Source organism: Drosophila pseudoobscura, chromosome X (assembly GCF_009870125.1).
Source record: "Drosophila pseudoobscura strain MV-25-SWS-2005 chromosome X, UCI_Dpse_MV25, whole genome shotgun sequence".
Classification (NCBI taxonomy): Eukaryota; Metazoa; Arthropoda; class Insecta; order Diptera; family Drosophilidae; genus Drosophila; species Drosophila pseudoobscura.
This window is the reverse complement of record NC_046683.1, coordinates 63045920-63073275: the sequence shown is the minus strand read 5'-3', so window position 1 is coordinate 63073275 and position 27356 is coordinate 63045920. Positions and strand designations below refer to the sequence as shown.

Sequence of the window (27356 nt, the reverse complement as noted above, 5' to 3'; positions counted from 1 at the left end):
TCAGCTGCAGGGAACGCCTGAGGATGCCCCCCGGCTCCCGCCTGCTGCCGCTGCCGCTGAAAATCTATTTCTAGTCGATTTCCCCCATATTCTTTGGCCAGAAACCTCTCCAACTAAATTTCCAAAGCTGCAATGCATTTAAGTACGCGCGGTGGGATGTGTTTGAGGGATAGCACGAAATTAGTGAGACTGCGGATTTCGCTTGGGGTGCAGCGAACAGCAAACAAATGAGTAAAGTTTTTGCACGTGCCATCCATCTTCAGGTGATAGTTTTTTAATGCTGAAACAACAGCGAACTAAAATTAATTAAATTAAAGGATAACAAGAAAGAGCTGAGAGCATACCCTTGAATACCGATTATTAATAGATACATAGAATGCATATAGAGTATATAACATCTGCTCAAAACTGCTATGGGATACCATCCTGCCAGAGTAGATATTTAAGGTAATATTTCTGGGAATTAAAAGAGCACTTTGCGGACCCGCCCTAGGACCTTCCTCTTCCTACTCGTATCCTGCTCCCATCCAGGACAGACCTGCAAAAGCCGTTTATATTGTGGTTAACGCTTGATAGCCATAACTCAATGCGGGGTTAAATAAGCGTAAGTTCATTGGTGAGGGGTTGGCCAGCTCCAAATGTCCATTGTATGCCATTCATCAAGTATACGCACTGTTTGCTCGACTATTTGACTTTGGCTTTGTTTGGGGAAAAAGTATTAGAGAGAGAGAGAAAGAGAGAGAGCTAGAGTGAAGGCATGGGACTGGAATGGGGGGACTGGGGGACTGGGGATAGGGGCAAGACAAATTAACAACAAATGCCATAAATTACACAGTTCGATAAATGGCGAATTCAAGTCGAGAGCCCCACACAGATGCACTTCTCTACTCGAATTCGAATGTCAACGGGTATTGTTTGTTCCAAGCACACAAGAGATACGAATATATATGTATGAGTATATGCTAGAAATAATCTCCCAAATTGATGTCAGACAGCATTTGCAATGAGATTGTGCCAGTGTCAGAGGAAGAGGAAGAGACGGAGACAGAGACAGTGGAAGAGACAGAGGAAGAGGCAGGCATTTGTCAAACATTACGGTCATGTCTGGAGTCTGTCCAAGCGACGAATCATGTTAAATTGTCCCAGAAAATCATCAAAATTGAATTTAATTTCACAATTGCATAAACAGAGTCCGAAGCCTTGGATAATTGCTGCATGTTTATTTTAGGTCTGGCGTGTCCTATTCCGGGCAATGAATTATTCATCCAAAGCCCCGCGTCCCCAGTGCCCTGCCGAAAGTATTTAGTCACAAGCTGTCACATGTGATTGTGACGCACTGTACTAACCGATGGATGGCTGGACGGATGCCGGTGCCGATGCCGATGCCTGCCCCCAACAGTTGTCGTTTTGCGGCAGGGTAAATAAATAAAACCAATCAAATAGTAATAAATCCAATGTGACATACGGCAGGAGAAGGTGTGACTAGGCGTCCGGCTGTTTGTCGAGAGTCGCAAGCAAAGTTCCGTTTCATTGATCTTTCCCGGAAATTCGCTTATTGTTTATCTCTTGAGCAGATAGTCGTATATATGTAGGTCGGATCCTAATACTGTTCTCAGTCTATTTTGGTCTGTTTGTTGTCCAAGAACTCGCTACGAGATTGTTGTCGTTCACTGCCTTTCAGATTGCTGCTCATTCGTGTCCTCTGTCTGTCGCTCTGTTGTGTAGGAGATAGTGAGAGAGTGCGTAGAGACAGTGCTCTGAGAGTAGCTGAGCCACCCGACATGTAAATATATAAAGAGGGAGAGTAAGCGAAAGTATAATTGCCATTTGTCCCTTAACGATTTTAAGATCGGAATGGTTTTAATCAATTTGTGGTCTACTAACATAGATAGCCCCACAATCCTCCATCGAATTTACGTCTCTTAATATCGATTGATTTTAAATTTAGAGAACCGATCACACTACGCTCGCCTATCGCTTTAAAAGCTGTCCTTCTGCCATTTGACTGCATAAATTAAGAAAATAAAATGGAATTTTATTTGCTATCATAAGCAGCTTCTCGGCACTCGCCCATTTACTATCCGCCACCATCGAGGCCAACTTTTGTGGCCCAAGGCTGCTAATCACGTTACCCCGCCCCCCGCATCCCCGCTGGTGGTGCACAAATAATTACAGCAATTAAAAAGTTGAAATGATTTGTGTGGGGAAAATGTATTTCAACTGATTTGATCAGCTCGAAATGCGTTCACGACAGTCCCCGTTCCACACCCTTTTGCTATTAAAAGTAAACAGATCCACCAAGTCGAGCCACCCACTCCCCCTCCCCACTCCCATACCCAATTCTGTAGCTAGGAGACACCAAAGCGCCAGGACAACGCCGTCGTCACCACTAATGGAATTAATTGGCGTTCTGTGTTGAATGCTAATAAAATCACTAAGCTCGACACAACAAGAACTAACTGTGCGCAACAAATTAGACAAAACTTGAATGCTTTAATTAGATTACTCAAAGAGAACGAGAAAGATAGAGAGAGAGAGAGAGCTACAGGGAGATACATATGTACATCCATAGGTAAAGAGCGACAGACAACGACAGGGCTGCACTTTGTCGAAATTCCTGCCTGCCAGCCAGCCCTACCAACGCGGCACAAATTGTCAATTAGCATAAACTCCAAGAGGATTATGAGTGGATTAAAATGAATGTGGACTTCCTCATCCTCTCCAGCTCTCCATCTCTCTAGCGATGAATACGAGTGTGTACGAGTTGGGTCTATGGGTAAATAGCATGAACAGAGGTTAAAGGTGAACTCATTATGCGAAAGCCGCTGTTAAATGTTGAATATAATTAACGACAATTTGGCCGTATTCACAATTCATGTGGGTTATAATTATCAACCTTTCCGGAGAGAGCTCTAGAGATGGGTTGGAATTTTCCTTTGCCAGGAACGAACTTTTGTCTTCATTTAATCGTTAATGCAATTGACCGCTCACGGGGCAAATGACAAAAGGCCAATTCCCCCTCGGCTGACCGCCCATGTCGCTGAAACACTCAGAAACAAAAGGGGTCTGTGCCCAGGCCAGGACGTCACTCCACCTCCACCTCTTCTGGCTCTTCTGTATTCCAGCACCAGCAAAAGGTGTCCGTAATTGTATGTGAAACTTGTTGAAGGCTTCAATTATGATGTGTTTACACAGCGTCCCTGTATTGGTGCACATTGAACAGAGGGGTGGCACCAGAATATTCCAAAGGGGACCCTGGCAGATATTGTAAGCGGCCATGCAAATCCCTTGATGCCAACCAATTCTAACGCCACATGTTCGAAGGCAAAAATCATTCGCGGATTGAAATTAAAGATAGCCAGTATTTGTATTTGATAACGTCACTTACCTTCATATGTGTGCGAAGCCACAGGCGAATATCTTCGTCGGACACGAATCAATGACGAACTTTGGGTTTCCGTTTTTTACAGAGTAGATACTCCTCTTATTCACATACTCGATTGAGAGCTGAAAGTAAGTATAGATAGCGTGAATCTACGAATATGATGGCTGTTTCATAACTGAGTGATATCTGAGAAAACAAAGTGTGGAGCAACTAAGAAATATTTAACTGCGGGATAACTGTAGCATCAATGGCAAATTAATAAACTTGGGCATTTATCCCCCCCATTATTGGTCCCCTTCTGACTAAGCCGCTGTCGCACACACACACACACACACACACACACACACACATGCGCAAAGCAACCGCAGCGCGACTTGCACTTTACCCCGGACTCTGTTGAGTTTGATGTGGAAGGGGCTGGGTGGTTGGGGTTTTTTTGGTGCTGGAGCTGGTCGGGTCGGCTCCTGGCTGGTTCCATATTGTGCTGCTGCTGCTGCTGCTCTGCTGTAGCTGTTGCTGTTGCTGGAGCCTTGACTTGGCTGGGCCCTCATGTTGTTGCTGCGAAATGCTGGATAATTGGCGTAAATAGCAAAACAGCAAATTGCCATTAACTATTGGAAAAATGTTCGCCTCGCTTGCCCTGACTTTGGCTCGGCCCCCCTCCGCACCCCTCCCCACAGCACCCAACCTCTACATGAAGTGAGTCTGCAGCGGAGTCAGAGGCGGTGATAGAAGGAGTCGAAGGAGTAGTCGGAGCCTGCTGATGATGGCGTCTGTGCCGGCGTTGGCTTCGGCGTCGTCGTTGGCTTCGGCTTCGGCGTCGTTGCTGTTGTGTAGGTGTCGGTGATTACGCGAAATGCAATTAAAAATATTTAAGCTGCATGCAACAGCAGAAGCTATAGCGACAATAACAACAGCAAGGACCACATACATACTATATGTATGTACACCCACACATACACACATACATGTCGAACCGTTTATTAAAGCGCTCGCTTGGGCTTAAAGCGAGGCAGAACTTAAAATTTACCGTTTTTGTTGCACACCTCGGTGTGTGGCCTGATCTTTGATGGTTTTAAAGCCTTTTTCAAGCACTTTTTTGTTGTTGCGTGTGCACCATGAGGCGCTTAACACAGTGCTTATTATGATATTGGCGCGGGCCCGGACACGGAGCCTCGCTTGTTGCTGCTGCTGCTGCGGCTGCTCGTAAAGAGGGATTTTAAAATATCTCTCTTCCTGCCTTTTTTCGCGCACTCAATGCAATGGCTATTAATTAACAAGGGATAGCGATTGTTTGCTTTTTTACACATGCCAAGCAGGCAGATTAATAAAGTAATACCAACGTGAGAGTGCAAGAGAGAGAGAGAGACCCAGCAGAGTCAGACAGATACAGATACAGATACAGAGAAAGAGACTACACGAGCTTAACGTGCCGCAGTGGTCTGAGCTGATGGAAAGGCGGCCAGGATGCGGCTGTGGCCGTGGCCGTGGATGCGGCAGTGCACTCAACAACTATATGTTGGATTATGGCTTACAGGCGATAATTGGGCGGCAGGCGGGAGGCGGGAGGTGTGATTGGGAGGAAATCAAATATAATCGGTGATGCGTTATAAAACGATGATTTTTAAAAACTATTCAAATTTAAATTTTCAAAAGCAGCTATGAGAAAACAAAAACAAAAACCCTTTTCCATTTGAAACGAGCTCTCTAGTGAATTTTTGTACAAACAATTACTTGTTGAACCTACTCGGACAAGTGTCAAATTAACATTTATTATTAAATTTTAGTTGCAATTATAGAGTCAAAATGCTAATGCTCATAAAATTGAACCAAAATCCGGCCAAAATTAAATCCCTTTCGCAAACATGCTCCTCCGCCCAGACTCCGCACAGACTTTGCATAGTTTAACATAATTTGATTTACATTATTCCAGAATGCTAAACAAACAGGTGCAGAGAAGCCAGTTAAGAGAGGGAAAAACATTGCATAATTTGCGGCGTCGCCTCATCACACCGAAAGCGCACTTCAAGCGCCACCCCAAAGGGCTACTGTAGTCCTTCTGCCCCAAGGCAATTCCGGCCAAGCTGGGGCTCAGAGAGCCAAGCAGAGTCCGGATTTGAGTCAGACTAGGGTTCTCGGCGCTTGGCTCTGGGCTTTGGGCTCTGGGCTCAGGCTCGGGCTCGGGCACAGGGCTCATGATGGTTATTATGTTAATTTACATGTCTGATGGCCATAAAGCGGCGCACGAGTGCGGCTACCCCCACCCCCTTCCTCAAATAGAGCGGGTGTGGCAGGTGCGACTAATGCATAAATTCTCTATAAACATATAGATTACGCCCCTGCCCACATACTGTGCTCGTACTCACACAGTCACTCGTGTGGCTGCCGCACAAAGTATGCTATGCGAAGTTATGCGCCAGCCTATGCAAAGCTCTGAATCTGCATCCCAGGAACCACCTGCAGGTGCCCGCCCCCTCTCCACTACTCCTTTCCCCATTCCATGGCTTGCAGGAGCAGTCGCGCGTGTTTTATTTTATACTCGTATGCCAAAACAAAATGAGTTTCTCGCATGCCTGCCTAACGTTCTCTGGCGGAAACCGACACGGGGATGAATGCGTGAGCTGATCCCGATCGTGAGTGGCTCGAAGACCCGTACCCGGAATACCAGATGGTCCGCCAAATGGTCCATGCAGCACCATTTCACATATTCCTGGATATTTTTGCAAGACACTTGAATCCTATATGGCATTTGTCAACGAATTCGATTACCTTTTGTATGCTTACGCGGCGTCACGCATTCATCTCCAGTGGGAACCCCAGTCCCCAGCTGCAGACATCATCCTGGGGGAGGAGGGGCTCACCTGTGGCCGGGAGGAGGGGCTACAGTAACCCCATAATTGAGCTAAAATAGTTTGCATAAAAATGCAAATTGTCACATATCCTGCACTTTTCCATTTAGCTTCGAACATTTCCAGAGCCGCCAGTGGCAGCAAATTGTTTGCGGACTTATCCCGCCAACAAATCTCCGAGAACCGAGCACCGAGCACCGAGCCCTGAGCCCTGAGCTCCGAGCAAATGAATTAGGCCTCGCTGCCTCTCTTCCCCTCTCCCTCTCTCACTCTGGCGAGGAAAATGGTGGCCAATTTGTTTTTAGCCGCCTATTTAAATGCGGGAAAAACGTTGGCGATTGTTGCCGCTGATGCGATTTGCAGGCAAATGCTGTTGCATTAATTGAAATGCAGCCAGGCGACGATGAAAGCTTTTATTGGAGCGGATGTGGCAGGCGAATTGAGGTTGCACCACAAAAGTTATAGCCTGCCATCCGAAAACAATCTACGAGTCTAACTGAACTCGGTTTTTTCCCATTTTGTGTGCTGGAAACATAAATGAACCGGTCTTGAGGTTATCTCGAGACACACAAAACATTCATAGAAATGTGACAGAAATCTCATCTGTTTGCATAGTTGATTCATGTCCCTGGCCACCGACAGGATGAAAGGAGGGCAAAAATCGAGTTAAGAAAATATTTTCGCATAAGCAAATGTCAAACGGGGCCAAGAGGTGGAAGACGAAAGGAAGAAGTTTCTTAGAGACACGGATTTAATGAGATAAATTTTTGATTTAAACATTTTTGCGGAGCGCTCGGCGAGGGAGGGGAAAGGGTGCAGAAGCCGCCACACGATGGCGAAACTATTTTCATTTTTATGAGATTTTATCTTATTTAATTTAAACATACTTTTTGTCTCTCCCTCTCCTGCTGCGCGGGATCCTCGCTGCTTTTGTTTCTCGCATGCCCCACGGCTGTCAACGGCAGCAGAAGGAAGGGACGATGGCACTCTGTCCTTCTGCCGCTGCCGGCTGCGCGCTGCAAACACTTTAAAGACAAAAGTTAGCCCAAGTATGGAAACTTTGCTAGTTACTTGTTAGTTAAATAATAATGCGTAAAAGGAATTCGGAATGAAGCAGCCTTTGCTGCTGGGAGGAGCTGCAGCATGGCAAATGCAATTAAATTGAGACCGCTACGGCTCCTGCAGCCAAATTAGTCGCCAGCAACATCGAATACATGGTAGCACACTACAGTGTATATCGTACCGACTAAAGGATACCCTTGCTCGCATTTTTCCAAGGCTGGACGGCGCAGATTTGATCTCAAATTACTTTGGCAGGGATTGAAAACATTCATGATCCAAGTTCGATTACTCCAGCTCTTGTAGTCGCTGGTGTCATACACATTCCAATGTACCATTGTACTCTTGGATACAGGGTATTCGAACAAGAAAAACTTCCAACAGTTTTGCGTGAAATGTCTGCACTAATGCAACGAGAAACGAGCGACCGCAAATCAGGCAAACTTTCGTCAGACAACAATAAACCAAATTGGGGAGCTTTCTGGGCGGACCCCTCTTCTAGATCCCTCTCTGACAGTTCTAAATTTGAAATGATTTCCTGCCCAGCCTCAGACCCAGACACAGCCGCAGCCTCAACCTCAACCTCGACCTCAACCTCGGACAATGGCCAAGTCGAACTGGCGCCAGGGCCAAGATACCCTCCAGCTTTAGCTCCTCCTGTCCACTCTGCTCTCGTCCAGACTGTCTGCTCTTTTTGGGACCCTTTTCAGTCGAATTTTGGCCCGGGGCTGGAATTTTTATATATTTTTCTTTGTACTCAAAATTTACGACTTGAACATGTTAATATGTGTGGATCATATATAGCACATTTGGTTGTGATTTATGCTAACTCATTTAAGCCCAACAAGATGATAAATCTCAAACTTTATGTGAAGATTAAGGCTAGTTTGTGTGCGTGTGTGTGTGTGTGTGGAAATATGAGAATGTAATGCCATAAACCACTAGGAGTGCCCGTACATCCTTCGACCAGCTCGGACATATTCCCTTTGACTACTTCGACAGTTTAATTTCAATTAGATTCTAATGCTATACACAGACATTCCTCTGACAGCTGCGGCTGGCATAAAGCCGTTTGAAATTCTCTTTGAAGGGGCTCAGACCGCGCTCAAAGTCATTAATACGCAGAGCCTGATCAAAAAACCTCTCGATACGTGAGTGGCGGCACACGTGCCGCGACACTACAATACACGATACTCAGTTATGAACGATAGGGAGCAGGACCGCTTGTATTGTTCGAATTTTAGAACAATTTCTAAATGTTTCTGTTCCGCACCGTCCACTCCATCTTTATCTCTCCCTCTCTCGCTTTTCACACCAAGACCAGGCGTTACATCTCGCTCACAACATCTAATATACCCATATACCCTTCGAAATATATACCGAGCAATTATCCGGGGTATTAACTCAGAGTATCCTGAATGCATTCCAGCATGGCATGCAAACTATTCTCACTTTAAGCTTCATCACAACGAAAAAATGTCCACTGTTCACCGCTAATTAAGTGGGCGGAAGACACAGAGTAAAAACAAATTGATGTGGTCATCATCCTCTTTTATGGTTGCTCTGGCATCCGACGGAGGCAAAGAGTTGGATGAGAATCTATGTGGATAGAGGATATGTACTATATACGGTGTACAGTATAGTATGTATGCTGCTGGTTGCACCTTTTTGGGCGACATCCGAGAGGTCATTGATATGCTAACAAACTGTCAAAGCAAATATGCTGGAGATATGAAGGCGGTACGCGGCAGAAGGGCATGCAAACTAGAGCGTGGCACATGACAATGACAGCCCTTGCTCCAGGACATGCCCCGGAAGTTCTATTCACACGCACACGCCACGCACACTCGCACACTCGCAGAGGAGCCTTCGACCTTCGAGCGTTTGGTCAACTTCCGCCTCAGGGTAGGACGGAAGTGCGCCGAACAGTAGCCGTTAAATGCTGTCAACCATCACAGGGGCAATACCATGGAGAGGGATAACGCTTAAGTTTACGTTTACGTTTACCTGCTCAAAGTTATTTCAATAGCAACACAAAAGCCTGACTAACGCACACAGACGTGTGTAAATTCTTTATCTCTACTAGGACAGAAGTGGCCCCGGCCTAAGTGTTTTCCCAAAGATCTCATTGAGTCAATTAGCAGCTTAGCAGAACTATCTCCTGCTCCTGATGCTGATGCTGATGCTGAAGCCGAAGCTGAAGATACGTCCTGCTCTCACAAATTCAGCTTAAGCCGCTAGACAAAACCAGAGCCCTCCCAGCCGCCACAGTCGCAAGTAGAATGGCATAACTCACACGGTTTTAGGTTATTAGCGTAATGCAGCCCAGACGATTGTCGCAAAAGGAGACGGGTGGCGGGTGGCGGGTGCCGGGTGGCGGGATCCAAGAGCATTTACTCGTAGAGATTGCCATGTGCATAAACCGCAACGTGTGCGCAGGGGAAGCTGCACATAACCCTGACAAATGGGAGTCGGTTCCCAGGCAGCAGCCAGGTTCCTCGCAAGTGTCTGGTTTTGCATTTGAAATTTATAATGCAGCCATAACTAAAGTGTGCCCTCCGTCCCCCCCATCCACCCACAGATTTGCACACCAAAATTGCCATTATGAAAATGTTCACCGAACTGTGGCGCGAAGAACTATTTTCAAATTATAATATGGCCAGGAGGTGAAGCATCAGAGCTGAAATAAACTTTAGTGTCGCTTAACCTGATCATCCTCCGGCACCAGCACCCGGACGAGGACCAGGACCAGGACCGACACCGCCCTTCCATCAGCAATAACTCAGAGCCATAAAATCGTAGGATCCCCAGCTGCCAGCAATCGAGGGGAAAGCACTTCATAACTTGTTTATAAAAACCAAAAGCGCATAACAAATAAATTTCCCTCAATGTGCAACATAAAAATATATTTACGATCCGGACAATGCTCGTAAATGACAAATTGTCGCATAATATTTGTTTACCAACACGGATAATCAAATAATCTGGGAGGTCCGCCCCCGAAAAGCCCGCTGGGAAGCCTCAAATGGAGATGACTCGACAATTGAGATTTGTTATTAAATTAAGGATCTACAGATACATATATGAAAATATATAGAAAAAGTATTTAAATTTGAATAAAACGATTAAGATTTGAACATATTTATAGGTGTTGATTATCTGTATTTTAAGAGCCTACAAATTATTTTAAATTAATAAATAAAGGGAGAATGAGGCATTAAATCATGGCCTTACTCCTTCAGATTCATATAACCCCAACCCAAAAAAGTCCTACAACTTTCCACGCTCTTGACTAAACCTCGTCTACGACCGCTTTCGCTCTCTATTAGATTATTAAAGGGTCCCCGAAAAAAAAAAAAATAAATAAAAACACTTCGCATATAAATATTTATGCAAAATAAATGAAACCCCCCATAAAGCGTGGACAATTTGCATATGTACGGGTGTGCATTGGGGTAAAGGAATTCAAAGTTTTGGAAGGACGGTGGCAGCAGCTGACTGACGGAGCACATAAAAAGCGCGCTGCCAGTGGGGAATAGAGCGGGCAGGGAGGCGCAACATCGAAGCGAAGCCAAGCCAAGCCAAGCCAAGCCGAGCACCTAGCTCATATTACGACATTTCTACGCATCAAATGACACGTTTTAGCACCAACACAAATAGACGTCGAGGCGCACTCAAACACACACATACAAATACACAAACACACAGATACTACTGGAACATAGAGACTCAAACACCATGACCAGAGAGACGTGCATGCGGCCATTGTGCGGCAGTACAGCTCCTTGGAACTTCTCCTGCAGCTCTGACGCTGATGAGAGTGGAGAAGCGCAGAGGAGCCATGGAGATGCCATGGAGAAGCCATGGAGAAGATGCCGCCGCGAGTGCACATGAACTATAAACCGCATTTTTACGTGCCCCGGAAGGAGGGCTGCCAATGGGAACCGGAGGACTGGCAGGGCACACAAAAAGTGCAGTTAACCGTTAAACTCTTAAAGTCCTACCTTAAAGGAGTGATGCGAGAATCCACGGCGACAGGAACTGTCCGATTGGCCACTGCAGTGGCCAGACCAAACAAGCAATTATTCTGCAATATCTTTGAAATTAACAAACCTTTTTCTGGTGCCCGTCTCCGCTCCCCGCTCCATTCGACCAGGTTAAGTGGACCAGGTAGAAGCAGCAAATGAAACGTTATCAATGTAACGAGTGTCGGAGCCCTGTCGAACGGAGCGGAACGGAACGGAGCGGAACGGACCGGCAGAGAACGCCAGTGGAGGAGCGCCAGCAAAGCAAATGTAAAACAGAGTGGAAATACTGAAAAATGTATGGATAGCACGGACAAGGAACATCTAACAAGCGAGAGTGGATCGAGGAGTATGAGTAATGGTGAAAAAAGTTGGCAATAGGCTTCCCAATCAAAACGAATTAACACTCAAATCAATGATTGCCATTTCTCCTATTCAAACTGTATCCATTCAAAGGTTTTTAGCTCAAGGACATGGCCTTTCAGGCAGGCTTGAGTAGATCCCAAATGGAACTCGACCGCACCTAAGTAACTAACTTTGTGTCGCTTTTGAAAGAGAATCCGAGAGGCAAAAGCAACCTCAAAGATCTTTTGCACTCTCCAACTCATAACCCTGCATATTACTCTTCATATCTACATGTGTATATCTCATCCTTCAATTCCATTTACTGTCATCTCACTTGGCTAATCCACCATTTCACACCCTTCCAGTTCCATTGCAATCCTAGCGCTCTGCTCCTCCGTACCACTCCCAACGGCATATTTGTTGCAACATATTTTTGGGGGTTCCTTCGCACCGCCCTCGTCCGGGACAAGCGTTGAAAATCTGCCCAATTCGTTTGCTTTGATTACGAGCTTGTTGCTGCCTGATGCCATGGATAGAGATGGGGATACAGAGACAGAGGCAGAGACAGAGTCAGAGCCAGAGCCAGAGGCAGAGGAGCAGATCCAGAAACACCAAAAACACCTCCAAAGCCACAAGCCCAACTACTCGTACCACTACTGAGCTGGTCAACATTTATCTAACTATTTTTTCACACTCTCTCTGTCTCTGTCTCAGTCTCTATCTCTATCTCTTTCTCCCTCTCCTTCTCTTCTGCAATCCCTCTTCTCTGTCTGTTTTCGACGAATGTTGCTCCTTTTTTGCCAGTCACTTTTAAATTAAGCAATTTGAAATGTTGACCAGAGAATCTTTCCTCTCCTTAACTTCACTTCACTTCACCTCCATTCCGTTTCGACTGAAACCGCAAACTGTTGGCCCACAAGTTGTGTAGAGTGTCACGGGTTGTAATCGTTCGTTGTAGGTGCCTGTAACTTGGTCAGGAACAGAAGCCGGAGAACCAGTAGCGCAGTAGCTGCAGCATGGCATAGAAAAACCCGTAAAGATAGTACAACCAGCACACAGAGGGGAATCACAAGGAGAACGGCAAGAGGATAAGCAAGGGGATGGAGCAAGGGGATGAGCAAGGGGAGGGGCAAGTGGTGGCAGCTCTGTGTCGAAGGATGAGTCGATGCCCGACTAACTACAATTTTTTGATTGCCCGTGTTTTGTAAGCGCGCTGGCCATTTGCTTTACCGCCTCCGAGCCCTATCCCACATCCCCTATCCCACATCCCCTATCCCTTCCCTTCCCGGTCCGGTTCGGTCCGGTCCGAGGCGAGCCGGCTTTGACCAGCTCAGCGCTGGGCCAGCCATTTTAATTTCACTTTACGGTTTCCAAACACGAAATCCTTTTTGCCACTAGGTGTAGCCAGGACTCGTTTTTTATCGCTCCCGCCCCCCTATGGGGCCTGCTGTAGGTGTGTTTGTTTGGGTCTCCTGTTTGTGGGGTATTAAAAAGTGAAATGGTGGCATTGCAAAACCCCAGAGAGCGAGCCAAGGATGCAAGTCATATGTGTGTGCTCGCATAGATGGAATACCCGCAGAATGTGAGGGCAGGCCTTCGGAGAGGCATGACAGAGATTAGCTCAGGTTGGGGTTCGATTAGGTACGGATGGGCTCTGGCTCAGGTTCTAGTTCTGGTCTCGGTTTCGGTCTCGGTCTCGGTTTCGGTTGCGCAGAGCTAAACGGTTCGGATTGCACAGATTGATGATGATGGTGGGTGGATCTGAGGTGATTCGTGACTCCTGATTCCTGAGACATCCTTTTTCCTGGATATTGTAAACGACTTAATCGCTTTATGGCTGATTTAATGGTTATTTTCATGTTTATAGCAAATTAAATAGGCAATCATGTTGAGACAGCCCACAGCCCCCCAGCAGCAAAAAGGCATGCCCGAGTCCCCTATGAGAGATATAAAGCTAAAGAAATGAGGCGATGCCAGAGGCAGGAGGTGGCAATAAAATAAATAAACTTTGAAGGCAATCTCAATTGGAAGCGACAATATTGTTTTTAATGATTTCCATGGCACAGACCGACCACACAGCGCCCGGATCGTGTGGAATTGGTGGGCTGGTGAGGGCGAGGGAATCTTTTTATTTGGCTTTTTGGCTGCCGAAAGGAGGAAAACCCGGAAAATCGAGAAAAACAAACCAGCGAGAGAAAAGAAAAATAACACAAAGCATATGCGTGGGTGGCACCGTTAAGAGAACAACAAAAGACCATGAAAAATCAAGGCGGCAGAAATTGGGGGAACGAATGGAACAAACCCACGCCCCCCCACTGTGTGGGCAGGGAAATGTTTTAAGCAAATTTGTGCCAAGGATAACAATGTGTTGCATACAAGCCAAAAGCCACTTAGTGCATTAGCTAATTAGATGGCAATTCATCGAAGCTCTTTAACTGGCAACTCTTTAATCTCTTGGAGGCGGAATCGGCGCGGAATCGTCATCGTCCTCATCAGGCGAGGCAGGAACACGCAGCAGCCAGGAGCAGAATGACCGCAGAGAAGTTTACGGGGTAAACAAGAAGTCAAAGACTGGTGATTGAGCAGTTCGAACAAGTTTCTTCGCCAAAGTTGCGCTTAAGAAATCAAAGTAACTTTCGCAGCTATCTCTATTTCTCCCCCTCTCTCTCCCTCTCTCTCTCGCTCTCTGTGTATTTTTTTGGGTTACACGGGGTATACATATGTACATACATTTTTTCATCAACTGCTATACAGTTATTGGAAACTTTTACTGAACCAGCCGAGCCAGAGCAGGCAACTTGCCAGCTCCTGCAGAACAACAACTGGCCAACGCCTGACTACGGCTAGTAGCAGTTAATACTCTAACAAACTGGAAGAAACTTAGGCGAGGCATATCTGTTACGAAGCCGTGAACAGAGGAGCAGCCAGAGATTGGAACTTACCCGTCCTACATATAGCTTTGTGTTCCGTTTAATCCGTGTAAGATTTCCATCTATCACATTTACATGCAGTACATTACAACATGTAGGTTCCATTGTTAGTCCTTAAAGTTCCCCGAAAGGGAATTCCCTAGACGCTATCTGGTCAATGCTACCTCCTGGTTATTTACGAGCTCCTTGCAGCCCCCAGAGCCCGGCCAAGGGACAATGGCCAAATCATGCGTGTTATTTATACCCTCCCAGAGCAGCAGGAACAGCAGCAGCAGCAGCAGCATCACCAGCAGCAGCAGCAGAACACAGAACAAAGTGTTGATAAGTTTGGATAAACCAGTAGACCAAGTCAAGGTGCAGCAACCCGGACTTGATGATGGCCAACTGGTGCAGTAATAGTTGGTAGTTGGTTGTTGGTTGTTGGTAGTGGCAGTGGCAGTGGCAGTGGCATTGGCTGTAACAATAACTCTGCCTGCTGGCTGCACTTGTTTAATTAAAAAACTTTCGTTGTTGATTTTATTCGATTTCGCTGGGCTTCAACTTGGCCGGCTTTCGGTTGGGCTTCAACGAATAGTGCGGTCCACTCAAGATCCTGCTGCTCTTTACCGTATAGTCCAGGTTCTCCTTGCTCTCGCGCCACTCATCGGACGTGAAGAATACGAACCCGACCCGCTCAGCCTTGCGGTAGGCGAGCAGTGGACCACGTGTTCCAAAATTGTACGGCAGGGGCTTGGGTCGGTCCAGGTCGATCTTCTGCAGGATGGGCGAGAAGATGCGCCAGATCTCGCACTGCTCATCGGTGCGCATGAACATGCTCTGGTTGCCCTTGAGGATGTCCAGGATTTGGCTGCGGAAGTTCGGCATGTACTTGGTGTCTCGCTCGTCCACTCGTAGATTGAGGGCCGCCTCCTTCAGACAGAGCTCCTCTCCGGGCTGCTTCAGTCGCAGCCGCATGAAGATCTCCTCGAAGGGTGCGAGTCTCAGGACCAGCTCGTTCCTGATGTCCAGATCCTTACTGTTCCCCTCGTCGCACGCCACCGATTTGTACTGCATCCTCACCTCTATCTTGGTGTCGTTCATGGCCTTGCCGGCACGCAGGATGAATGGCACTCCGGACCAACGCCTGCTCTTGATATGCAGCACGACCATAGCGAATGTGGGCGTCATAGAGTCCTTGGGTATGTAGCTGTGCTCCGTGTAGCCCATCTTTTCGGGATCGGTCTCCGATCGGCGGTACTGGCCGATGATCACGTCCCCCATGTCGGGGGTGACCACATCCTTAAATATTTTGAGTCGCCCGTCTCGCAGGTCGTCGATGGTGTTCGAGTAGGGCTTGTCCATGGCCACCAGAGCCAAGAGCTGCATCATGTGATTGGTCATAACGTCGCGAATGATGCCGTAGAAGTTAAAGTATTCCGCATGGTCCTTCACCGGCTTCTCGCACTTCCAGGTTATCATCACGGCGGCCACATGACGGTTGTTCAGTGTCTCCGACCAGAGGTTGTTGGCGAAGCGCAGGCCGAACAGGTTCTGCGAGATCTGTTTGCTTAGGTAGTGATCGATCATGTAGATCTGCGACTCCTTGAAGGACTGACACAGCAGTGTCTGGTAGGGCTTGAAGGTGAGATCGTTCCTGGCGAAGGGCTTCTCCACCACAATCCGAGTGCAGCCCAACGGCGATTTACACATTCGGCCCAAGTTGAGGGTCACGTGATCGAAGGTGATGGGGGGCAGGGCCAGGTAGAAGATGCGATTCGCATACACCTGATTGTGCTTCGTCTCCTGCCGCACCATGGCCTCGTTGAGGGCCACGTAGTCGTCCGCTTGGTCGTACTGCCCCTGGACACAGTGCACCGTCGTCCAGAAAATGTTGAACTTCGGGGGATCGCGCTCCGGGTCCAGGTCCATGTAGGGTGCACACGTCAGCCGGAAGGTTCTCGTGTGGAGCTTCGTTCGGCAGTAGGTGAAAATCCTGGTGCCCTGCGGCAGCCGATTGTCCCTGTAGAGGGCCCACAGGGCCGGAAAGATCTTCTCCTTGGCCAGCTTCCCCGAGGCCCCCAACACCACAAAAGAGGTGGCCGTGTCATTGTTCGGATCGATGGGTTGCATTTCGTTAACGGAAAAACTTGAATTTTAAAGGAATTATCAAAAGGGAGAATTTTGAAATGAACTTTGAGAGTTCAAACAAAGTGAGAGCGATGAAAAGTACCCAAGAAATAGCAGCTTAAGCTTAAATACTAAAAACTTCAACTAAATACCAACTCAATTTGTTGGAAATACTTCAGCAGAGCCCTTAAAGCCCCCAGTGATCCAATGCGATATTTTCACAGAATTTAAATCGCCATTTGCTGCTGCTGCTGCTGCTGCCAAACAAAATGTTATTTCAGCCAGCAGCAACAAGCTGGCTGGAAAACTGGCTGGCAAAAATATTCGAGAGCCCGGCAGGAAGCACGGCAGGATTACTTGCCGGCGGAGACCAGAACGGCGATGGTGGGGGCAAAGAAGTTTCGAGAGTCGAATAAACACATGAGAGATTTCCAGCTGCCTTTGCCTTTGCGTTTGCCTTTGCCTTTGCCTTTCAATTCAAATTCAATCATTACAAATGCCTTAAGCTCCCGTTGAAGTGCATAGGAGACCGACGAAGGATCAGGACTGGGGGATGATGTTGCATTGGCATTTTTATACCTTCGAATGGCGCACATGTTGAGGGGCCAGCTAATAGTGCTGGCCTTTGCTCCTAGGGCCCCAGACAGATGATGGCAATTCGAGCTCAACGATTGCAGACCGATTTCTATTTTTTTATTCACTTTTTGATGGGCAACGCGGCCAAACGTGGACAGCATTCAAGGCGGCCAAAGGCTTGCGAGCCTTTAACTCCCTGTCTTTATTGACTGTTTCACTTCCAAGTCTATGGTAGCTTTGAGCTCGGGGCAGTCTCTGGTTTCATTGCCTTTGGGTCGCCCGGTCGGATTTCTATAATGGTTACTCTCCGCTCCGATTTCGCACACATTTGCTTCTTACGGTTCCAGGTGTAGCCCTTCTTGAAGCACTTCTTGACTTTTGTAGCCTCCAGGCCGAGGCAGCAGAGCAAGAGCAGCAGTCCAAAGAGGCCGACAACTGTCGGGGAGATCTTCATGGCTCAGCGGTTGTCAGCGTCTATTAAGGCGGGGGAACACAATGCTCTCGATTCGGCCATGTGGTGGAGCTAATCGGGCTAAAAGGCTGAAACTTTATAGAGAATAAAGCATGACGAAGACTTTTGGACACGGCTTAAGAGGGTCTATGCTGTGTCGAAAGAGTTATTGTGTCGAAATGCACTTAGGAGCCTGCTTTTATTCGCCATTACGAATTTAGGGGCTCAGGGAAGAGAGAGTTTCCTGTGGCTCATATCCTGCAGTGACTAAGGTGACAGAAGGAGGACCGTCAGGGATTACAAGCACGGCTCACGACCTTTTCTCCCCCTCCACGGAGCCAAGGAACACAAATAGCAGCGAATCAAAGTAAATAAAAGAAAAGCGTTGGCGTAAACGTGACGCACGCATCAAAATCAGGACTAATTCAGTGGCGCTCCTGCTCTACCACTTTCTCTTTCTTCCCACGTGCCTGACAAATCCGCCAATATTATTAGGCAGGCACACGAGGAGGGGCCGGAGTTGCTCAGAGATTAGTTGCCAGGAGACTCCTCTCATCCTGGACATCTTCAACTTCAATTGCTTGCTGTTGGCTTTGCTAATTGGCTTAGTTTGCCCCTCTCTGGATAGGCCCAGTCCCGATCCACATTCAAAAACGTCCTACGAGTGCAGGCCCCTCGTCCTCGTCTTGGCCGGGCGCCCACCTGGCGTATGCTTGTTATTCTGCCATAATCATGGCCGAGCATTGGTCAAGAGCTTGTATTTACAACTAATTGAGGTCGAAGTCGTCTCTGCCCTGCATTTGCATAAGCTGCCCATCGACAGATAGACTCGAGATTGAAGTACTTTGGACATTAAGATTAATTGGCCAAATTTGAGGAAAATCAAGTTATGAGTGTGATAACAAGTTAATAGGGTTATCGAAACCATACAAAATGCCGAGAGAACAGGCTACATAGAAATACGAATACGAAATTTGTGAAGGGGTAAAGATTTTGTTGGAAGCTTACAATAATCAATATTTTTCTTAGACTCTTAGGAGTTTAAAGTCTGTCGGAAGACAGAAACAATGGGGGGCTCTCAAAATTTATTCAAATTGTTTGCCTTCAAAGCTGTCAATGTGGAAGAATGATGCCTGAAGAAAGATGAGTTCAATATTAAGGCATTTAATGGATTATGGCCACACACAAATCGGTTGATTCATGACTCTGGGCCACCCCCAAATCGCTCATTGTAACCTTTGCAATGACCCGACAAGAGGCAGCATTCCTTGGCTCATTTGATTGTAGCTCTTTTGGTCAGTTGAGTAGGCCAACTGGCGCCTTGGCTTCTCCCCCTGAAAGTCAATTTCAATCAGCAAACAAAGGAAATTCCTAGGCCGGAACCGAACCAAGCACAAACATAAGAGTGGTCAATGAGCCCAGCAGGAGGAGGGACGAAACGGAACTACGGTGCCCGGAGCCCGGAGCCCGCAGTACGGAGTCCGGATGGATGACCCAGACAAACTAGCTGGGACAGGGCTCGAGCAGAAGGACCAGAAGGAGCCGAAACTTTGCCAGCGATTTATGCACAAGCAAAGCATTTTAAACACATGCATAAATCACACACATAGGAAGCCCGGTAGAGGGAGAGACAGAGAGCGAGAGAGAGCGGAACAAAATGAATTATTTGGCAAACAGTTGCTTAAAGCCAAAGTTTTTAAATGCCCAAATGATCAGGTCAGGTCGGGTGGTCTGCAAGTCTGTTCATCTCCTCCTCTGATGATGTGTGACAGTGTGTGGCAAATGGAAACGGGATAGAGGCCACACCATTAAGCTCATAATTGCCACATGGATATGGCAGACCAGGCGGCAGGAATATGGACCAGGACCGGGACCAGGACCGGGAACAGTACTAGAGGGCCACACATGTGCCATCTGTCGGGAGTAAATTGTGGTTTATTTGTTTTCATTTACTTTCACTTGGCTCGCATAAAATTTAATTAAATTGTTTTATTGCATTCTGGCCGAATGGCATTCCTTTTGGCCAACTGGCATCAGTCGGCAGCATCTCAGTATCTCAGCATCTCCCGAGCAAATGGAATGCTCCAAAGAAGAGAAAAGAAATCTCCGTTCGCATAATTAAAATACGGTGCTGCTCCGCATTTTTGTGGGTTTGGCCAATCTTTTATTGGATTTCCCGGCCAGAGGGGAAGTCTGAGACGATGGCGGAGTCACAGTCAGATTCGGACTCGGGTTCCTTTGGTCCATTCATTCATTCATCAAATGATATCAGGATTTGTAAGTAGGGGAATCTCTTTATTTGTTTGGGCCTTCGTGAGAGCATGGCTAATAAGAAGAAGAACTAAAAGCCCGTTAAGTAATTGACCCAAGGCTTTGAGTGACTTTAGGAGACGTTTTAAAAATTAACCAATGAAAATTCATTATCCCTGAGCCTCTCAAACAATGACTTTTGGTACCTGGCTCTTCCCGTTGTCGGGATAATTAATTTCTGGGTACATTTTACAATTTTTAATTTGAAATTTGAGTTGACTTCTGAATGGCAGTTGACCTTTCACCTGCGCTTAAAGTGCTTTTTTGGGCAATGCGCGTGGGGATTCCCGGAACACGACAAAAGTTGAGTTAGGTCCGGGTCCAGTTCTGAGCCAGGGAAAATCCATACCCATTTGTGGGTTCAAGTTGAAGCAGGATAATAGCCTGGCAGGAAAACAAGAAAATTAAATAAATAAATAGAGCTACACAAATGCTTTAAGAAAGGCTTCTTTTGTATGCACACACTTGGCTCCGCTTGGAGCTGTTGTAGAAGCTTCACTGTAGATGGAAAAATACATGGCATACTTTTAGGCGTAATCCTCGGCAAGAGCACAAAATGGCACACAGAGCACAGGAGCAAAAAAGGAAAGCGGACTCATTGGCATATCTACATATTTCTGGTTCAATGCATCGGCAGGGCACACACAAAGAGACCCACAAACACACACAGACACCGACACAGACACAGACACAGATACAGATAGAGAACGGCAAGGCCAAAACACCGAATAGCAAACATCTCTGGCGATTATGCAGTGAAAAAGAGCAGCCCGAAAGGGGGTAGAGCGAGTGAATATCATCCACAGAGCACGGGCGGACCAAAAGCATTCGAAAGATGCCAATTCATTTGTGGCAAAAACAAAAAAAGACAATACAAAACCAACAACTACTGAAACCCCAATCGGATGTGAACAACAATGTGCCAGAGAGATATAGAATGCATATGCATATGTATTCGCATTCGTGTTCGTATAATGTACATATATTGGCCAACTATCGATCCAAGCCATTGTAATTTGCAACTTTTCAATTTCCATATATATTTTTTTCGCCGGTATTTTTCCACATTTCAGCTGGAAGATAAATTAATTTTGGGCGGAGGGTTGACAGACGAAAAGAAATATGAAAATCCTTCTAGATATTCTTCGGATCGAATTACTGAGAAATGGTTGCCCGGCCTGGTGCGAAAATCCCCTATACACAGCCACTGAACCGTTAATAACCGAAGGGATTGATTGAAAACTAAATCAAAAAAAATACAAACACAAATATATTGCCGGGGAGAACTGCCCAATTTTTTTGGTCTGGTTTCGATTCGCTTTGATGTGCTCAACGGAATGAAATATGCAAATTTCCGTGACGTGACCCACTTCGTGGCCACAGAGACATCTACTTGTGTGCGTTTGAGGTGAGAAAAGGCTCCGAAGGAGCCGCCTGCCATGTGCAGCAATCCACATATGTGCATACATATGTATGTATGACACTCAAATGTGTTTTGGTCAAGTTATGTGCTGCCATGTGCCAATGTTTATGAAGAAAAACTGTCCTTTGGGGGTGTCCCACCCAACACCTGCCACAGTGAAATGTCTCTTCAGAGGACCCTGTCTCAAACTTCCGCTACTAAGATTGAAGATTGAAGATTGAAGCTACAAAACCTCGTTTCACTGTATCTGCCTGTCTGAGAGCACTTGGGTCTACAATTTGGCCAGGACCTTGCCACGGTTTGCCATTTATTTGCGTATGTGTATGTGTATGTGCTGTTGTTGCCACGATAATTTGCTGTGACATGCAACTGTTAAAACTTTAATTGACACCAAAGAGGCAAGGAGGGGGCGAGGTGCAGAGCGGGGCAGAGGACTGCAAAAATGTCGACAGGAGACAGCAGCAGTTGAGAGGCAAACACTGAGAGTTAGATTATATCCGGCTGGACAAGGGCTTACTCGCTCGACTATGTACATGCATTAGGGCAGAAGTCCTACAGTTTAGGAGTGTTCGTATTTATCATCTTTTTCATTCTCATGCTCCCAGATAATTGAGTTTCCTGCCTGCACACAGAGATCCAGCAACAACTACAAATTATTGTTAACTCATTGCCATAAAAGAATGAAGGAATAACAGGAAGAACTCCCAGTTGTGCCCCCCCCCATCATCATCATCATCATCATACTCCCATGAATGTCTAATGTGAATTGTCACACTCCTTCCCACTACCACCTCCACTCCTTTCACTCCTTCGCACTTTCTCTTCGTTCCTGGGTCTATGAGGAGAAGCAATTACTATCTAGAAATTCCCCAGCATTGGAAATAAAAACCGAAAACTAACAAATGGAATTTTCAATTTGAGGCGGAATCAACAGTTTGGTAACGAAAAGAGAGACAAAGAACGGCAAGAGAGCGGTGCCGTGCACTGCTTAACCGACGCCGAATACGAAGCAAATGCCCGAGCGTCGCGCCGAACACGAGGCCAGTCCACGAGCGGCGCACAGTGGAATATCAGCCGAAAAGTGCTTTACAAAATCTATGAATTTGATGAGCACTTTGAGTGGTATGAATATACACACTTGATCATAATAATAGGTACACCTTGAAGCTTTTCATTAATAATTAGTTTTATCGTACTTTAAGTGTTGAAAACAAAATTTTGTTTGGTATGTTTTATTTGTACGCGTACAATAGAGAATTTTACAGAGCTTTCAAAGGTCTAATTTTTCAGCAAATCCGACTATAGGCACTCAAAATTATTTCAGTGTCCAAAAATTGATTTAATTTTTAATCACCTACTGCATCTTTCAGGTGGAAAAAAAGTAAGCTCTGTAACGTATGGTTCTGTTTTTGTTATCTATTATTAGTTGTCTCTCTTTTGCATAGACATTTCTAAAGGAAACCCTATATTTCAAATCATCCAATTGGTGGGTTGTTTTTCCAATGTGACCAGACTTAAAACCAAGTATATTCTTGAATTTCATGTAGATTTTTCTTACATGAATATTTCTTCACCTAAGTTTTAAAGCGCATTCTGAAGTCCTCAACCATTTGGCTGCTAGATCGATTTAACTAGCGCAACCTCTCCACCAAACGGCCAAACAAAATGGCGAATTTATGATAAAACTTCAAGACATGGCCCTGCTTACTTGTGCGAGTAAATGCTGAAAAATGTTCCTTTCAAATGCAGATCTTTTCATTCGTTCGGAACCCATTAATTTAGCAAGCTGAAATGGCCGAATGTCCCACTGTGCGACGCCGAAAGCTCGTGAAGTTTAAGGACGGCATTGGGCGACGAGCACGGGCGACTGGCGACTGGTGTTCTGTTCTTTGCGAATCGTCGTTGGGTGTGGACGCGAGTGGCAGCGCTATAAATAGGAGCTCTTCCGTGTCTTTCGTATCTCCGGCACTGGCCGACTGACGGGGATGCCCCAACAGCACGCTGCACGCTGAGAATAAGCCGCAAAAGTTCAAGTGACAATTTCCCAACCAATATCAACTTTTACGACAAAATCAACGCAAATTGAATTTGAATCGATTGTGGTCTGATCTTCGATTCGCCGATTCATTATACGCACAACAACGATAATAGCTAAAGTTTTCTGAGCACAAAGTTCCGTGACGTTTTTTTTTTATGTGTGTGAATTCAAATCGAAAACCAAAACAAAAAACTGAAAACTCCTCGAAACATTTGCCAGGCATCCACACCCAATCTCCCAGTCTGAACCAATTAACAGAATTCGTTCTCGTGTAATAAATAAATTGCAAACAATTATGAATTTCAAATCGCAGCCAAGCATAATCAAATGAAATGTCCGGCAAAATGCTCATGCCAATTGCAGCTCAAAGCAAACAACTCGAACCATAGACGAACCAGGGCCAGGGGCTGTGGTGCAGTGCAGTGCGGTGTGGCAGAGGGCTGTGTTGTGGCAGTGGCAAACAGAGTCAAAGAAAGCCGCAAGGCTCACCTCACCCACAACAATATATAATTGGTAATAGTTACAGCAGGTAAGAAAATGGCTCAAAGAACGAATATTGCATGCACTGCTAAATCCATCATTTAAACAAATTATCCAAGAACTACCTGAAAAAAGGCAAACAAATTTGGGGCATTCACTGCATTTCTCTCGATGTGTGTTACCAACTTTCTAATTTCGAAGCTCCTTTCTTTGAACCATTGAACGATGAACATATTTTCCTTGGTTGATTTGCCTCTGGGATTCGGTGGTTTGTTTTTCCAAACTTGTATTTTTTCTAAATTTGAGCCATTTGGCGACCTTGTCGATACATTAAAATTCAATAGTAAACAGTTCCACAGTTTCTGGTACAAAAATAGTGATCAAATGAACGAGTTACAAGATTATACACTCATTAAAAAGTGATAAGTGCTGGGTGTGCCAATATTTTTTTAATATTTTTCGGCTTACAAATTGTGAAAAATAATGCAATATAAAAATTAGTCAGTCTTAGAGAAAATGATTCATTAAGGGATAAAATATTTTTTGTTTTTTAAATCGCTATGAAAAATCTCTTCAAAGAGCAGTAAAATTAAAAGTTATTGAAATACACTCAAGACCGTCACTGTCTATATAAAATATCGCTTTAAATTTATTGTTTATCATATCAGAAACTCCTTAAGCCACTCAAAGCATACCCAAAGCTGAACGAGAACTTAAGTTTCTTGCCTCCTTAATACACTTTATTCTCTGGGTTCCCGCTTGATCCCAATTAACAAACTGCTTCGGCATATTGCCCTAACGTGACCGTACAAAAGAAAGCGGAACTCTCTCGCACATACACAGCCAAGCCCCCGCCCCCACACACACACCCGCACCGCCCCCCCACACCTACACCCACACCCACACCCTTACCCATTCATGTACATATATACATGTGTGTTATGGGAAAAGGCAACAAATTTGGCAAGTGCGACTCTTTTTTTTATTTGAACACCTTTAATTAATTAAACGACACAGCTCCCCCAAGTGCGGGCGCCTAAAAAAACTTCTTTGGTTCGCGACGCGGCGGCTCCTTTCGCTTCAGGTGAACTAATGGGGGCGGGGAGGGCCAGCGGCGGGGTCGTCTTTCAACAGCATCATGATTATTATTTTATTTCATCACGCGGCTTTTAAGCAACAGTCGTCGTACAGTCGCGGCGGCCTCATAAAGGTTTTTCCGTTCTGCCCGAGGCCCGAGGAGCCCTAGTCCCCCGGGGCGGGGGGGACAGGCACCCCGGGGTGGCGCCTCTGTCCCACTGCGTGCCGCATTTATACCAATTTGAAAAGCGCGGCATACTTCTGCGCCAGCCGCATGATTATATATTTATTTGATTTTTTTCCGGTGTGTGGTTGCTCTTTCTTGTTCCACCGCACAATCTTGGGAAAGTATTTACATAAAATCTAATCAAAAGGCCTGCCACATTATCTGCTCGGACTGCCGCCTCATGAAAATTTCAATAAGACATCGACACACAAGCATCTCCACATACACACACATATGGTACATATGTATGTATGTGCTGCACTTAACCCACATTTCGGCAGCGGTCTGAGGGCTCGGAAAAGTCAACGTTTAGGCTTTGGGGCTCGAACAGCTCTAAAAGCATTTTTAATAATTCACAAGTTTGTATTTTGTTGCAGTCTGTCCGTCTGTCTGTCTGTCTGTCACAGGCGGCTGCCAACTCTTTAAGCTTGTTGTTTCAATTTATTCGTATATTTACGAGTACTTGTTTATTTATATTATATGTTTTTTTGTGTTCCGTGTTTCGTGTGGACTAAAGAGGTTCGATGTAGCGAAGAGCGAATCTTTAATGCCCTAAGATGGGATTCCAATAGCGTGTATAGTTTCTTAGTGACTGAAAACTCCAATTCAATTCCCACGAACTTAACCCTATAAAAGTAAACTTGACATCTATCTGCTTTAAAGGAGCATTTCCAGGCCCTAATTAATATATAAACAAATTAATAAAACACACGAATGGATTGCTTAATTATTGTATTATCTTTTATTAGTCACTGACCAGATCTTCCCAGAAAGGAGGCAATCAATCATTAACCTGTTAGGCAGAAAACGAGCAACATATGCATGTGTGTGTGTGTGTGTGTGTGTGTGTGTGTGTGTGTGTGTGTGTGTATCCCACCCCATAGACTGGGCATATGCCCCATCTGATAAGTCTATCTATAGCCCCGAACCACACGCTTCCATCTGATTCACGCGAATTGTGCTTGTCATGCGAGTGGCCGGAGAACGACATTTTATTTACATATGTACAATGTGTACCTTCGACATCAACAGAGCCAGAAATAAATAAAGTACACAAAAAAGTAAGATGAAAAACCTTTATGTGCCCAACAAAATTAATGCAGATAACCGGACCGCATGCAATCAATGAAATATTGATATTTTAATGTTTAATCTTTTCAATTAAATTGGCAATGATTTACCACGGCCTCCGAAGATGTTTGGCGACCGAAATTAATGACACATTAAGGTCCAGCTCTGGTCCCGATACGGGACCGGAATGGTAAATGACGTTGTCGCATAAATCAATTAAAATGCTAATTGAAAAATAATTAAATATACAAATTAAGTTGCAAGTTGCTGTTTGTGCGGACGGCTCGGCTCATCTGCATTAATATTGTGTGTGTTTCCTTGCCGATACGATTCTTGGCGATTTAACAAATTGATTGGGATTCGGATTCGCAATGAGTGGGCGATTTCCCACAGAGCCCCATTTTCTCTGCTAATAAATATCCAATCCTATCAAATAATATTACCACGTCCCGCTGGCACGACTAAACAGAGGAATTCAATTTGTTTTCCAAACAATCAAGAAAGCATAATTTCTTTGGAGCCACTCAACTATATGGCCATTTTTCTGGATTTTATAGAATCGATAGTTCATAATTTGCTGCACAAATCACGCATACGCCTCGTTGGGCGCACAGAAAAACGCCAGCTAATTATTCCGCTAAGCTCATTAACAGCTTTAACCGATCAGAAGTGCTCGAAAGGCTCTCCACAATCACAATTGCAGCGCATTCTATCAAGTGGAAACCATTTCCATTTTAAAGCTTTTTACTCGCAAATAAATTTTAATATATTCATTTAATTGAATGGCCCCAAAGAAGAGGGGCTGGGGACATCTATCTACCAATCAATCAATCAGCGGGCGTGATGAAAATTATTTTAAGAGAAAACCGAAAAAAATAAAGGAGAATGGAAAGCAAAATAAAGAAAAGAAAAGAAAAGAAAAGGAAAGCTTGTGGCTGCGGTTTGCATAATAATGGGTCCCTGTCCCGCAAAAAACTGAGACCGAGTACAGCTCTCAGCTCTCAA

General features: G+C 45.5%; 2 protein-coding genes and 2 long non-coding RNA genes across 4 annotated transcripts in view; 2 read left to right on the top strand and 2 right to left on the bottom strand.

The window, feature by feature from the left end:
• LOC26533459 (uncharacterized) overlaps positions 1-11503 on the bottom strand; it is a 75236-nt gene extending 63733 nt beyond the window's left edge. The window contains exons 1-2 of the long non-coding RNA XR_004469934.1: positions 11298-11503; positions 3389-3507 (exon numbers count right to left, since the gene is read on the bottom strand). This is a non-coding gene — a long non-coding RNA (uncharacterized lncRNA). The remainder of the gene's footprint in view (positions 1-3388; positions 3508-11297) is intronic.
• A 1861-nt stretch (positions 11504-13364) lies between these two features.
• On the top strand, positions 13365-13693 carry LOC26532163 (uncharacterized). Its single transcript, XR_001453345.2, has 2 exons — positions 13365-13476; positions 13531-13693. It is a non-coding gene; the product is annotated as an uncharacterized lncRNA (long non-coding RNA).
• A 1350-nt stretch (positions 13694-15043) lies between these two features.
• LOC6900209 (glucose-6-phosphate 1-dehydrogenase) lies at positions 15044-16797 on the bottom strand. The gene has a single exon (XM_002135505.3). It carries the CDS (start codon positions 16700-16702, stop codon positions 15110-15112), a length of 1593 nt encoding a protein of 530 aa, XP_002135541.2. The 5' UTR covers positions 16703-16797; the 3' UTR covers positions 15044-15109.
• A 6540-nt stretch (positions 16798-23337) lies between these two features.
• Positions 23338-27356, top strand: part of Oct-TyrR (Octopamine-Tyramine receptor) — a 31248-nt gene continuing 27229 nt past the window's right edge. Inside the window, exon 1 of the mRNA XM_001352848.4 lies at positions 23338-24026. The gene's annotated coding sequence lies outside the window, so the exon portion shown is untranslated. The remainder of the gene's footprint in view (positions 24027-27356) is intronic.

Bases quoted from the DNA above. Each gene is read 5' to 3' on its own strand.
- LOC6900209 (XM_002135505.3), bottom strand. From the start codon at position 16,702: ATGCAACCCATCGATCCGAACAATGACACGGCCACCTCTTTTGTGGTG.